Genomic DNA, 14,766 nt, shown 5'->3' with positions numbered 1-14,766 from the left:
AAGGGACAGATAGACTGGGAGAGAGACAACAGCAGATAAGAGATGTCAACAGGTTGATGAATGATGGAAAGTTAATACATGATTGGCTGATTTGGGTTTCAGCTTTCTGTGTTGTGCTATGCCTGTGGTTAGGGGAGTGGGCAACAAGAAAAAATAAGCCTGCTTGTGCCAGAAAATTCCTGAAAAGGCTGAGGAATTAGAGACATCAAGTACTTTCAAAGCCTGGGTTATGGAGTGAAGCTGAAAACTGGAGGATTGGTGAAAGTGTATGTCATAAGGAGCAGTTAGACCCAGGTCCCCAACCATACTCCATGTGCCAAACCACACTGTTCCTCCGCCTGCTCAAAAGGATTGAAGCTTCTCTGTGAAGACACTAAACCTGACCATCTCTCAACTCCTGGACACAAGGCACAGCTATAGACAGGGGTGAGGTGTTCCATTCAAAATGGAGAAGGGCTAAGTGAAAGACAGCGTTTTGAAATAAGACCCCTCATGGCCATTCTCAGAGTCCTAAATGCTGGCAGACAGGCTTAATTACTGTGTCACCACCACCAGAACAGGAAATTGGGAGAGCACAGTTTCTTCAGGGAAACTGATCATCTCAAGGAAGGAGATCCACAGATATCAGCAATGGAGGGTTTTTACCCATGTATTCTACTGGAGGTCTGACAAGTTGGCAAGCCCCCACTTGTGTGTATGGAATTTTTAATGTCTTTATTCATATTTATGAAAAATCAGTGAAGGATCATCAGATGTCTGAGGGAAGCCTCTGTTATGAAGTAGACAAAAAGAACCAAAAAAGGAACTAAGCAGACCAGAAGAATACAGAAAATGGAAAACTTCAAAGAAATTACCTCAGAGGTTAGATGTTGCTTCCATTAAACAAAAAAGAGGAGATTACTCAAAACAGTTTTGAAAAACTGAAAAAGAAAGGATTTTTTGAAGTTAATGATAGCCAAAATAATAACTTTAACTTCTAAAGACTGGTTGGAAGATAAAATCAAGGCAATCTCCCTGAAAGAACAAGAAGATGAAAGTGGAGAAGAAATGTAGAGGTCACTCTAGTGGGGCTAATATCCAATTCATAGGAGTTCTACAAAAGGAACGTAGTACAAAACAGTGGAGAAAAAATTGTCATAACACAAAAACTCTTCAAAATGGAAATATGTGCAATGCCAATAATGGAAAGATCTATTTTCGAGGGTCCAACACAATGAGTGAACACAGACCCACACCAAGGCAAATCATCATGAAATTTTAGATTGCCAGGAAGGAAGAAAAGATTCTAAAAGTTTGAAAGGAACGCACACACACAGCAGGGCAGAGGGCAAGGATGAGCATGGCATTATACCTCTCAACAGCAACATTGGATGTCAGAGGCAATGTTTCAAATGTCATGAAGTAATAACTTCAAAATTCTGAAGATACAAAGATTTTCCATCTATAATTCCATTCTTAGACAAACTGTAAGTTGGGTATGTAGGTAGGATATTGACACTTTAAGAAAATCCAGATTTTAAAATTTTAGGCTTCTATTCAGTCATTCGTAAGAAACCACTGGAGGAGATGTTCAACCAAAATGGTGGCACACACCAAGAAATTCCCTAGAGGATGATGAAAGAAAGTTCCAGCATCTAGCCTTGAAAGCAGAAAGCATCCAGTTTCAGTGGGTAAGGATAATAGACTGCTTGAGGGATATCTTCAAAGGGGAAACATATAAAGCCACTGATGAATCCATTATCTGATGCATTTGACCATTTCTGATAATTTGATAGTTCTCTTAAGAAGTTGGGGGTTCTTTAAGAAAACCAAAAGCATGACCGTTATTAACTCCATGAATAATGAAAAGGTCAAGAAATTTAATTGTTATATACTATGCAGCTTGGCAGTGAGCAAAGTTAAAATGAAGCAAACACTAACACATTGACATAAAAATTACGATGTAATTATTGAGGATAGCGGAAGGGTGTGTGTGGAGGGAGATTTGAGAGCTAAAATCTCTATGCAGAGAGTTAAGAAATAATGTCTAAGATTTTAAAGAATAAAACAGTAGTTGTGAAGGGCTCTTGTTTAGAAATATGGAAGAAAATACCAGATGAAATGGCTAAAAACAAAACAAAACAAAAAACAGAGTTGAAGATGATTGCCTCAAGGAAGTAGAAGTTTGGGAGGGGGAGGCACGGATGAGTGGAACAGAGTCCTGCTTTTGTTGTTGTTGTATGACTTACAGTACCAGTTGATCATGTATATGTATTGTCTTGGTGAGAATAAAAACAATATATGAAATCATGTTTATTGTGCTTTTCAGCCTGGCAGACAGTCAGACACAGATATTGCACAAACTTCTCACTCCTTGTCTGGTATGATTCTCCATGCAGGTCAGGATGCCTTGGGGCACCTAGGCTCTGGGGAAATCATTCTGCCATAAAGCAGCAAACTCACATGGCTGCTTTCTTCCCTTGTTCCAGAATCCCAGAGATGCTCAGGCAGCATGAAGGGTCCTACTTCCAAAGCCCCACCTGCTCTCACTCCCTCCCTTGCAGCCGCCACTTGGGAGAATCCAAGCAGAATGCACATTTGTGTGGGGGCGTGCATGTGGAGCAGGTGTTGGGTCAGAGGGAAGCTTGAAAAGACCAAAAATCAGAATTTAAGACAAGGGAACCAAGTTGATATGTTCTTGGATTGTTGAGACCCTTGGGTTACTTTTGCCCACCTCTGCTTTTAAACAGAATTACTTTATATCTTCAGAGAGTCCTCATAGGACAGGACCTTCCCAGTACAGCCTGTGGCCAGTTTCAGTCTTTTTGCATCTGGGCTCTGCTGTTTGAGGGGTGAGGAGGCATTGCCAAATGGTCTGTGTGTTGTTTGGGGAGGAGCCCTCTGTTCCATCCCTTCTGCTGGTGAGGTATGCCTCTCTCTCTCTCCAGGTCCAGCCATGACTGGCCAGGAACTCCAGATTTATTGCCCCAGATTGATTTCCTTCCCAACACTCACTCATGCCCTTGAAATTCCATGGCTGCATTAGTCAGTGAGGCAGAAATCAAGGGGATGGTCTCTGACTCAAAAGGTGCACATGATGTTACAGGACTGGAATGATGGGACAGTCAAAACTACAGACTGGATATTTGTTTAAAGTGTGCTTTGTGATGTTATGTAAAAACAACACTTACTTTCCTAAGGGGGTTTACTCTTTAAATAAAAAATAATAAGCCAGTTCGGCCAAAGCAGAAGTTGTTCTCAAAATGTTCAGTTTTTATGGAAGAGTGTGACGCCTTGAAGTTGTCTGTTTGAATGTGAGTTGTGTAAGGGGAGGCTCAGCAAGCCCCAAAGTTCACAAGTGCTGGTATTTCTTTTTTTTTTTTTTTTTTTTTTTTTTTTTTTAAATATATTTTATTGATTTTTTACAGAGAGGAAGGAAGAAGGATAGATAGTCAGAAACATCGATGAGAGAGAAACATCGATCAGCTGCCTCTTGCACACCTCCCACTGGGGATGTGCCCGCAACCAAGGTACATGCCCTTGACCAGAATCGAACCCGGGACCTTTCAGTCTGCAGGCTGACGCTCTATCCACTGAGCCAAACCGGTTTTGGCGAGTGCTGGTATTTCTTAGGGCACAGTTTCACGCTGCTAACAAAGCTGGATGCTGAGTGGATTCTGGGGCACCTGATTTTAAAGAGTTACTTATTCTGAAGAAAAGAGGAGCTGGATCTAACCTTTAGAATGTGTTAATGTGCTATTGTACTTGTGCTATTTCATTTGATAATAAAATTTTCCATGCAAGTGAATACTGGTATCATCCCATGTTATAGGTGTGTAAACTGAGGGCCAGATAAGTTAACTTGCCCAAGATCAGGCAACAGGTGATCAGTGCAGCGAGGACCCACACACAGGTCTGATTCCAGATACCATATACCTTCCTGCATTAGTCAGAACTCTTGTTTGCAAGTGAGAGAAGCCAACTTCATCTGGGGGAAGCAGTAGAGATGCATTGCCTCTTCTAACTGAGGGGACCTGGAGTCCGCCACAGCTCTGTCGGGCAGTGCCTCCATCTCTTCTCTTCTTCACTGTGTATGCAACGTCTTACTTTGTAGATGGCTTCCTCTTCTCGGGCGAGAGCAAGAAAATGGGGGGATGGGGGAAGATGGCTGCAGACAGCTTCAGGCTTGTGTCTTTCCAGCTTGGGATCCCTGTGAAAATAGACAATTTGGCCTCCCCTTATTCTAATTTAAAATTTCATGGAAGAGCTCTGATTGGCCACCTTGAATCATATGCTCATTTTTGAAGCCCAAGTACTTTGGCCAGAAGGCAGATGACCTAATCGCACCCCACCAGATTCACCAGTGGTGTATAGGGGGAAGGAGCTGTTCCTCAAAGGAGGGGTGTGCCACTTACATGGGGAAAGGTGGGCAGAAGATTCTTAAGGAATTTTTATAAAAGCACACAAGCCACAGCACTAATTTGTTAAGCCTCTATGATGCCTCTATGATGTATTAATAATATTTTAATACATTTGAGAGATATCTCACCTTGGTAGTAGAAACAGGAGAGCGGATCTGGGGCCAGCCTTACCAGCTGCAGATGTTCCATCCCTTCTGCTGGTGAGGTATGCCTTCACAAGAGGGAATAAAGCCAGACCCCAGGACTTTTGTAGAGAGGTTCCTGGTGAGGCAGGAATCCCACAGCCTTCCCACAGGAACTGGGGGTTCACAAAGAAGGACACTAGTTCTTATAGGAAAACTGCGAATTTAAGAAAATGTCAATGTGAGAGGTTCCCCATTATACGTAGAATTCTGTTACTTTGTCCGACTGCTTCAAAGGCTTTTAGGTGCTTATATCATTAAAAAGGAATAAAAAAGTAGCACGCATTGATAAGTCTAATCTAGATAAAAGGAATTAGATCTTTTTTTGTTTTTGAAAGATTCAAAGGAGCCTGAGGTGTAACCCAAGGTCTCCCAGCTAGAACCTGCCATGTGCTCTCAGTGGGAGAAACCAGGAATTCCCAGACTTGCAGATGTCGGGGTGTGGGGGTATCTGTGTCTTGGGCCATAGGAAAAGGAAACTTGCCCTAGAAAGTGAGTGGGCAATCACAGAGACTTTCAGCATCTGTTCCTGAAGACCCACGTGGTATTTGCTGGGCTAGTTTGAGGAATGGCTCTCAACATCCTGAATTTATTTTTTATGGAACCACTTTTGTCCTGTTTCACAAGTTGGACTAGGGACAGGCAGCATCCAGCATTTTAAGCCTCTCACTAATTGCTGTTTTTAGCTGGTATGATCTCTTCCTGATGGATTCTGTGGGTTCAGTTAAGGCTTTTGACAGTTGGCAACTGGATTATTTAAAGCCTTAATTAAGTTGCTGCCTGTCCAATGGGCAGTGTGCCAGTTGCTGACACAGACACAGACCCTAAGCTTGGTCATGTCATGCCCACAGCTCACCCTTCACTCTTCACTCTCCTACTGTATCCATGATGTAAGTTTTATAGGCATTTTTTGTGATCTAATTTGTTGGGGGCTGTTAATGTTTTCATTCTTCTTTCTGTGCCTCCATGGCTATTTATTATTCGGGTGAGATGGGGCTGAGGATTCTTTTTCAACTCGTTCCTCAGCATGATTAGGTTTATTTCCTATTATTTTAAATCCCCAGCTCTGTTCTAGTCATTTATCATAGAGTTTATGTATTGTAGACGAAGCCGCCTTGAAACAGGGGAAGGAGTTCAGAGTAATGTGCTATAGGCAGTTACAAGCATGTGGAAGTCACGTGGCAGCATCAGCTTCGTCTAGCTTGGGGACACATTTGTGCCACAGGTTTCCTTAATGTCCTATCCTCCGGCTCAGCCTTTCCCAGCATCGATTCCATTGCTCAACAAGATTCAGATAAATACGTAACGGTGCCCCTCCTTGAGTCTGCTCCTGGCCCTAAGGATTCCCCAGCTCACTGCGGATGTCGTCTTTGTGTAGCGTCCCAGCTCCCCAGTGTCCTGGTGGGAAGCTTATCTCACCCCAGCCTCATCTCAGCTCTGCTTTCTCTCCTTTGGTCTCCCTCCATCCCGACATGGGCAGAGCCTCAGTTGCACCTCCTGCCCAGCTGTGCACTGCAGCTGTGCTGGCTTACAGTGTGCATACAGGGACAGGCCCACCCAAGAACAAACGACATGGAGGAGATGATCAAAACCAGCAAAATCACCCTTTTCCACCCCGCATCAATCTAGAGGACAGCAGGCATGTTGCTCTGGGTCTTGCAGGGGTTGTGGAGACAGAGAACCTGCCGCTGCTCTGGGCCCAGGCTCTGGTAGCCTGTCCTGGCAACTTGGAATTGACTGAAAGCCCTTTACACATGTCAGAGGAATATCAAGAGGCTTAGTGCCCTCACGAACGTTTCACTTTTCATCGTTAAGTGAATCTCAAGACAGCACCAGGTTCTGAATAACTGTCCCTCGAGTACAACAGGTAGGTGTCAGGTAGCTGCAGCTGCTCGCCTGCCTCCCAGCTTGCTCCTCACCATCCAACACACACAAAATGAGCCCCATTCCTTTTAAAGGCCTTCTGAGGCCATAAAGGTTTTTGAGGACATTTTATAGAGCTGGAGCACAGTTTTACTGTTTTAAATTATTATAGGGGTTATGGTTACAATATCTTTATTTTTATGACAAGTTGTTGGGATGCCCTTGATTTATTTGATCCTGGGCTTTTGTTCAAGAACACAACCCTCCAATTAAATGTGGTTATTGTGGCAAAAACATGATTCTTCTTAAAATGACCCTCTTTGGGGCCTTTTCCAAAAACTCATTATGGTGAAAAGTCAGGGCTGCCTATTTCACGTTCCTGAGCATTTCTCCTTGCGGTCATTGGTTTTCCCATAGGGAGGAGTAGAGGGGACTGAGGCTGTGGGCTGGACCCAGAGGAGACCGGAGGGAGAGGAAAGAATCTTCCAGTGGAAGCTAAGTGGGTCACTGTTTAGACCCCCACTACTTCAGACATGGGAGGGACCTTAGCCTGAAGTAGTAGGAAGCCACGCTCAGCCCCAGGACTCAGGTCTGGCCCCTCTCTGTACCACACTGACTCCCTTAGGGGTGTCTTGGGCACACGCATAGCACCAACCCTGTCTATCTCAGACCCTGTGGGTATTTCTGCTGTAACAGAAATACCATAGACTGGGTGGCTTAAACAACAGACATTTATTTCTCACAGTTCTGGAGGCTGGGAGGTCTAAGATCAGGACACCAGCAGATTCAGTGTCGGGTGAGGTCTCACTTCCTGGTTCATTGATGGTTGTCTCCTCACTGTGTCCTCACACGGTAAAAGGGGTAAGAGAGCTTTTTAGGATCGCTTTTATAAGGGCACTAATCCCATTCATGAAGGCTCCACAAGTTCTTATCACCTCATGGAAGTCTCATTCTAATACCTCCTAATACATTGGGGCTTAGGTTTCAACATATGAATTTTGGAGGAACCCAAACATTCAGTCTATAGCATCATCCTGTTTCTACTAGCAAATAGCCCAAGACTTGCTTCTGGGATGGCCATATCTTTTGTGAACACTTTGCTTTTTCCCAAAGCGGGAGCAGATATTGCTTTAACCCAGGAGAGATTTAGGGTCTGTTAGAGATAAGACACTTATCCATGCTTTGGATTCTACAATATTTGTCTCACAAAAAACATGAATTTTTCAATGAGGCACAGAGAGACAACCACTCAACTTGGAGACCAATATCATTGCCCCGATCTGCCACTTAACCTGCCCGGGTGAGATCACTGGCGAATCATCCACTTCTCCAGGCCTCTTTCCTCAGCTCTCTGGGTTAACTAATGTGAATGGCATTGTGTGCTGTCACAGGTGCTGTGGTGCTCCACCCAGACCCCTTCACCAGGCGGGTACACCCATTTCCAGCTGCTGTGATTGTTGGCTATGGTTTGCAGTTAGGGTTCCCTCAATCCCTATTTCAGGTTCTGCTTTTGGGGAACCCAATCCAAGACACCTTCCTCATGGTGTTCAAGAATCAAATAAGATTCTGTATGTGGAGGCCCTCTGAAAACTAAAGTATCAGTGGGGTTTTAGTGTGGTCTTGGGCCAGGCTGTAAAAATACCAGATGCGGCTTCTTGGCTGAAGGCCTGTGATGAAGGCAGATAAAGCGCCCAGGGAGGGCAGGGCTGTTGTCATGCACCCCAAGGATGTGAGCGCAGGCTTCTCTCCCACCCCCACCTAGGAGCCCTGGAGAGTGGGCAGACTGTAAAAATGGGTTTCCTTAAAGCTGAATGATTTCTGCGTCATGTTAAATCGTGGTTGAACATGTTTTTCCCATATCGGGAGGATAAGAACTGGAGCTTCAAATCATTCAGACCTTGGAATAGAGCAAGGTCATGGAAATTCCTGCCTTTGCTTTGGATGCAGAGTGAACAAAAGTCCCATTGCACACTACAGCTTTCTAAGAGGTGCCAGTTTCAGCATATTTAAAAATCCCTAAGTATTTATTTTAACAGGACATTTCAGATATAAGTGTGTGTGAGAGAGAGAGAAATGAGAGGAAAATTGAAAGGGAAAGAAGGAGCTATGACCCTGAGGTCTGGAACACTCACAGTGTCCCCAGTTAATCATTGATGCCCCAGGCACTGATGGGCCACCAGAGCTGGCATTGCTGCGGGGGGCCAGAGTACTTGCTAATGGAATGTAAGGACGCCTCTGGTGCAGTTAATGATTTATCTGTGCCCAGTGCAGTGCTCTCCTTTCTCTGAAGTTCACGGAAGGCTGGCGATCCTCTTCTGGATTAGGCTGGTCCTGCCTGTTGGGGTGGAGTAGAAGATAATGATGATTCGCAAATTCACTACATGACCAGACTCCTCAAGGGCTTCCTTCCATAGGAAAGGGTTTCTTTTCCTTCACTGTTTCCTGAAAATATGCTTTAACAGAAGAGCCGTGATGTAACAGAATAATCGTTGCCTGATATTCCTTTGTATGAACCTTTGTGCCAAGAGAGTGCCACAAGATGACACCCTAGTATATAGGCACATGACATTTGTCATCTTCAAACATGCATAATGTTTATTTGAACAGTGTTTTTATTCCCATTGCTAGATTTAAGTACTTTGAGGGCCTCCACACATTACTGAATGTTTGTGCTATACAATCATTATGTAATCACACTAATATAAAAGGAACACATTTTCATTTAAATTATTATTTTTTTTTTTTTACCTGCCAGCGACCCTTTTAACAGCGAGCAACATGGGGAAAATTATTTTTCTATTTTACAAAATTCAGGTGTGTTTGCAGAAATATCAGAGAATAATAGTTAACTAAAAGGAATAGTGGAGAGACCCAGAGACAACTGCCGTTTGTTCTTTGTTTCATATTATAATAGACTGGTGGCCCGGTGCATGAAATTCATGCACGGGGAGGGGGGGATGTCCCTCAGCCCAGCCTGCACCCTATCCAATTGGACATCCCTCTCGCAATCTGGGACCGCTGGCTCCTAACTGCTCGCCTGCCTGATCACCCCTAACTGCTTCTGCCTGCCTGCCTCATTGCCCCTAACCCCTCTGCCTGCCTGCTTAATCACCCCTAACCTCTCTGCCTGCCTGCCTGATCGCCCCTAACTGCCCTCCCCTGCCAGCCTGATCTCGCCCCCAACTGCTCTCCCCTGCTGGCCTGAATACCCCTAACTGCCTCTGCCTGCCTGATCCCCCCTAACTACTCTCCTTGCTGGCCTGATCTTGCCCCCAACTGCTCTGCCCTGCTGGCCTGATCTCGCTCCCAACTGCCTCTTCCTGCCTGATCACTCCTAACTGCCCTCCCCTGCCAGCTTGGTTGCTCCCAACTGCCTTCCCCTGCTGTCCTGATCTCGCCCCTAACTGTGCTCCCCTGCTGGCCTGATCGCCCCTGACTGCCCTCTCCTGCCGGCCTGATCTTGTCCCTAACTGCTCTCCCCTGCTGGCCTTATCTCACCCCTAACTGCTCTTTCCTGCTGGCCTGATCGCCCCTAACTGCCTCTGCCTGCCTGATCCCCCCTAACTGCCCTCCCCTGCCAGCCTGATCTTGCCCCCAACTGCTCTCCCCTGGCAGCCTGGTTGCCCCCAACTGCCCTCCCCTGCCGGCCTGGTTGCCCCCAACTGCCCTCCCGTGCTGGCCTGATCTCGCCCCCAACTGCCTTCCCCTGCCAGCCTGATCTTGCCTCCAATGGCCCTCCCCTGCCGGCCTGATCTCGCTCCCAACTTCCCTCTCTGTCTCAGCCCCTACCATGATGGCTTTGTCCAGAAGAAGTTGGACATCCGGAAGATGGCCAGTTGACCTGGTCTAATTAGAATATTACCCTTTTATTACTATAGATGAGAGAATTGATGCAGTCCCGTCAGCCTGAGATGGGACACAGTGCCTTGGTGAGGCTGCAGTGGCTTCCCACATCTCTGTCTGCTTCTGGGGGAAGGGACTTCAGAATAACCATTCCCTCACAGGAAGTCAGTCTCCATCATGAGTACTGTGTAGATTTTTAAAAAAATATATTTTTATTGATTTCAAGAAGGAAGGGAGAGGGAGAGAGATATAGAAGCATCAATGATGAGAAAGAGTTATTGATCAGCTGCTTCCTACATGCCCCATGCTGGGGATCAAACCCACAACCCTGGGCATATGCCTTGACCAGGAATCGAACTGTGACCTCCTGGTTCATAGGTCAACGCTCTATCACTGAGCTATGCCAGCCGGGCTGTAGTGTAGATTTTGATAGGAAAGAGATGTTTGTTTGTTTCCAAATATCATAAATAAGATGGGTAATAATGATTTGGAGAGTTGTTTTTTTGTTTGTTTTTGTTTTTGTTTTTGTTTTGTTTTTCATTGAAGCCTGAAAACAGATTAGTAAGGATGAGAGGCAGGCCTTGTGAGATTCATAAAATGGCACAGAAGGGTGATCATTTACTTTGGGGACTTTACCTGTGATTCCAGGCTCCTTTCCTAAGAAGATATCTACATCCTGGCGACTGAGAAATGAGTCTCAGGACGAGTTGGGGGCTGGACACCTGGGAAGGGCAGCAAGCACAGCCCAAAGACGACTACTGCTGCTTTTCGCAGTCTTTCTTTCCTGAGCTGCTTTGGGAATTAACGATGTTAGGATGCCCAGTGTACATGCACACGCCGCCTCTCCCCTTCCTCCCACATGCTGATAGAGCACCCCCTCTGACCTTACTGGGGGGTGCGGGAGGATTATTCTATAGGTCACTAAGGACTTCATTGTGAATGCAATTTGAGGTCATCCCGTGAATTCTGGTTTTGCTTCACCCGCATTCATTCTCTCTTGTCTTGGAGTAGATCCATGAGTAAAAGCCATTGCTACCATGTTTTGTAATTCAAACATTGTCTTTCTCAAGAGGTTTCTGTGATGTCTCCTGTGCATTTCCAGTGCTAAAATACCCCAGTTCTGGGTCCCAGGCTGTGTATCCATGGGCCAGTTTGAGCCTTGCTCCTCCGAAGATTAGTCCGTTCTGAAGGGTCTGCTGAGTTTCAAGGGTTTGAGGGTCCTTGGGGAACTTTCTCTGAAACTCAAAGTGATTTCTTTCCTGGAATTTACCTCTGTTTACATTTCCCTCTCTTTGGGGAAATATCCTCTGAACCAGCGGTCGCCAACCATTTGGACCTCATGGACTACCAGTGGTCTGCGGACAACCAGTTGGTGACCGCTGCTCTGAACAAGTCACTATGAGGCTCAGATGCATCAAGTACTTAGAGAAGTGCTTACTTAAAATACTTAGCCCTCAACAGAGGTTAGGTGCTTACTATTATTAGAGAAAGACTGAGTGGTCTAGAGCAGCACTGCCCAATAGAAACCCCATGCAATGCATTTATGTCATAGTAATGTTTCTAGTAGCCACGCTAAAAAGTAAAGAGAAACCAGTGAAATTAAATACTTTTAAATATTTTTTCATTGATTTTTAGAGGAAGGGAGAGTGAGAGAGAGAAGGAAACATTGATGTGAGAGGGAAACATTGATCAGCTGCCTCCTCCACACCCCCTACCAGGGATGGAGCCTGCAACCCCAGCATATGCCCTGACTGGAAATCAAACCTGCAACCTTTAGGTGCATGGGACGATGCCTAGCCAAATGAGCAACACTGGCGAGGGCAGGTGAAATTAATTTTAACAATATATTTTATTTAATCCAACATGTCAAAAATACTTTCTTTTCAACATGTAATCAGTATTTTTAAATTATTGAGATATTTTACATTATTTTTTCATACTAAATCTACAAAACCCAGTGTTTCATTTATGCTCATGGTGCAACTCCTTTAGGAAGGGCCACATTTCAAGTGCTCCTTCACACAAGTGGCTAGTGGTGCCATTCTGGGCAGTTCAGGTCTAGAACCTTGCTCCTCAAGGTGAATTCTGGGGACCAGCAGCCTCGGCATCATCTGAGAGCTTGTCTGAACTGCAGAGTCTCGGGTCCCTCCCAAGACCTATAGAAGCAGAATCTGCATTTCCCCAAGTGATTTATTTACATCTTAGAGTAGGAAGTACTGGTCTAGACTCCCCATGCTCACTCCCACCCTTGGGATTCTGATTTAACTGGTCCAAGATAGGGCATGGGCATTTGTATTTTTCAAAGCTCCCTCGGGTGATTCTAATATGCAACCAGGCTCTTGTGCATACAAGATACCTGCCTCTGCTATTTTCTACCTTCAAGACCCCGGGAAATCTACCCAAACTCTCTGGGCCTCAATTTCCTCATCTCTAAAATGGAGATGAAAATGGTATCTGCTTCAAGGGTTGCTATGAGGATAGATGAGTTAACACATGTAAAGGACTCAGAACAGTACCTGGCACACAGGAAGTACTCCTTAAATATAAGCTCTCACCCTTTCTTCTTTGTCTTGAAGGTCCGGGGTTACCCAGAGCCCCAGGTGACGTGGCACAGAAATGGGCAACCCATCACCAGTGGGGGCCGCTTCCTGCTGGACTGTGGTATCCGCGGGAGTTTCAGCCTTGTGATTCATGCTGTCCGGGAGGAGGACAAGGGAAAGTATACCTGTGAAGCCACCAATGGTAGCGGTGCCCGCCAGGTGACAGTGGAGTTGACGGTAGAAGGTGAGTCCCAGGAGGTAAGAGCCCTGGTCGGAGCCGTCTGGCTTCCCGAGGCCCATAGTTCCTGCTCCAGCCCTCTCTTAGGAAAGGAACCCACAAGAGAAAGTACATCCACCCCTGAACTCAGGACCTTTTATTTTATTTTGTTAATCCTCACAGGAGGATATTTTTTCCACTGATTTTTTTAGAGGGAAGGGAGGAAAGAGGGAGGGAGGGGAAGAGAGAGAGAGAGAGAAACATCTATGTGAGACAGACACATTGATTGGTTGACTCCTGCATGTGTCCCAAAGTGGGCCAAGAATGAACCTGCAACCCAGGTACGTGCCCTTGACTAGGAATTGAACCCTCAACCCTTTGGTGCATGGGTTGACATTCTAACCACTGAGCAATACCGGCCAGGACAGGACCTTTTAGTCTAATGGGGATAACGTGGTTCCTGCAAAGGAGGGAGGCATCCCAGGAGACAGTGTTTGCCAAACTACACATCACTTCACTGTCTGCTCCATCTTCCCATTGACTTCTCCACACGGAGACAGAGCCCAGCCTCCTTCCAAAGCCCTGCCCAGTCGGCTCTGCCTGGCTCTCTAGACCGTCTCCTGCCACTCCTCGCCTGCCCATGCCACAGGGCCACGCTGGCCCTCTGCTCTTCCTGGGGCCAGGCCTCAGGCCTTCCCCCTGCAGTTCTCAGTTAAAGGAAGAGCTCTTTCCGTAGCCCTTCACCTGACTCGGCCCCTCACCTCCTTCAGGTCTCTACTCAGATGTCCCCTTCTTAGAAAACCCTTTCTGACCACCCCACCCCAGGACTCTCCCTTTCTCACTCCACCTGAATCTTTTCCTCTAGGACTTACATTGTATTATCCCCTCTGCTCCAGTTCTGGGGTCTTGGGGAGGCTGGAGGAGGGGGACTTGATCTTGTTTACTGCTGTATCTCCTGCATCTGGAGAACCTCCTGGCTCATGAGAGATGCTGAAATATTTAGAGAATTAATAAACAGTATTTACTGTCATCACTATAAAGTAATACATGCCCATTATAAAAAATTTTGTAAAACTCAAAAAAGTATATAAGCACACCAATATGCTAACAGTGATTAGTTACTTTGTCTTTTTCTTTTCTTAATACTTAAAATTCCATTCAATTTAAAACTTCCAGGGAGAAAGCATTTGACCATAAGTAAAGCTGTTTCTTTTGCTGAAGCACTTCCCTGGGGAGGACACGTCCAGTTCAGGCTGCGGGCTGATGCTCAAAGACCTGATGTCAGGCGGACATGGGGGTGACAGGCCCTCAGATGATGACCAGGTTCCCTGGACCCTCCCAGGCCTTTTTAAGGGCTTATAACCCAGAGGGTCAGAGTCACTTTCTCCTCTCTCAGAAGACTTTCCTCTCAACCTAGGTTTCAGACAACACCAGATGTGAGGATTCAGGTAGCCAGGGAAGGTTCCAGAAGGGGGCAAGGGGCACCTGGGCCAATTTTTCCCCTGCATCATAGGAGGACAGACTGTTTCACAGAACAGAACATGCATAGTTTGGATAGTTTTCCCAAATTCTTTAACTGAGCGACTTGTTCCTTTTAATGACCTTCAAGTGCCTGTGGGCTAGGGCATTCCAGATGGAAAGTGGTCCTGGTCAGAGTCTCTGAGTGGCCCTCATCTAAGCCAATCTGGTGCTGTTCTTTCCCCTACATTGTACATTTTTCA

General features: G+C 45.8%; 1 protein-coding gene across 1 annotated transcript in view; it reads left to right on the top strand.

The window, feature by feature from the left end:
* Positions 1–14,766, top strand: part of MYLK (myosin light chain kinase) — a 187,886-nt gene that overhangs the window by 47,646 nt on the left and 125,474 nt on the right. Inside the window, exon 3 of the mRNA XM_080658291.1 lies at positions 12,865–13,072. Coding sequence (XP_080514417.1) covers positions 12,865–13,072 — 208 coding nt within the window. The remainder of the gene's footprint in view (positions 1–12,864; positions 13,073–14,766) is intronic.

This window comes from Plecotus auritus, assembly GCF_963455305.1.
Source record: "Plecotus auritus genome assembly, chromosome: 2".
Lineage (NCBI taxonomy): Eukaryota > Metazoa > Chordata > Mammalia > Chiroptera > Vespertilionidae > Plecotus > Plecotus auritus.
Note: the sequence above shows the minus strand (reverse complement) of the source record. Positions and strands in the feature narration are given on the sequence as shown.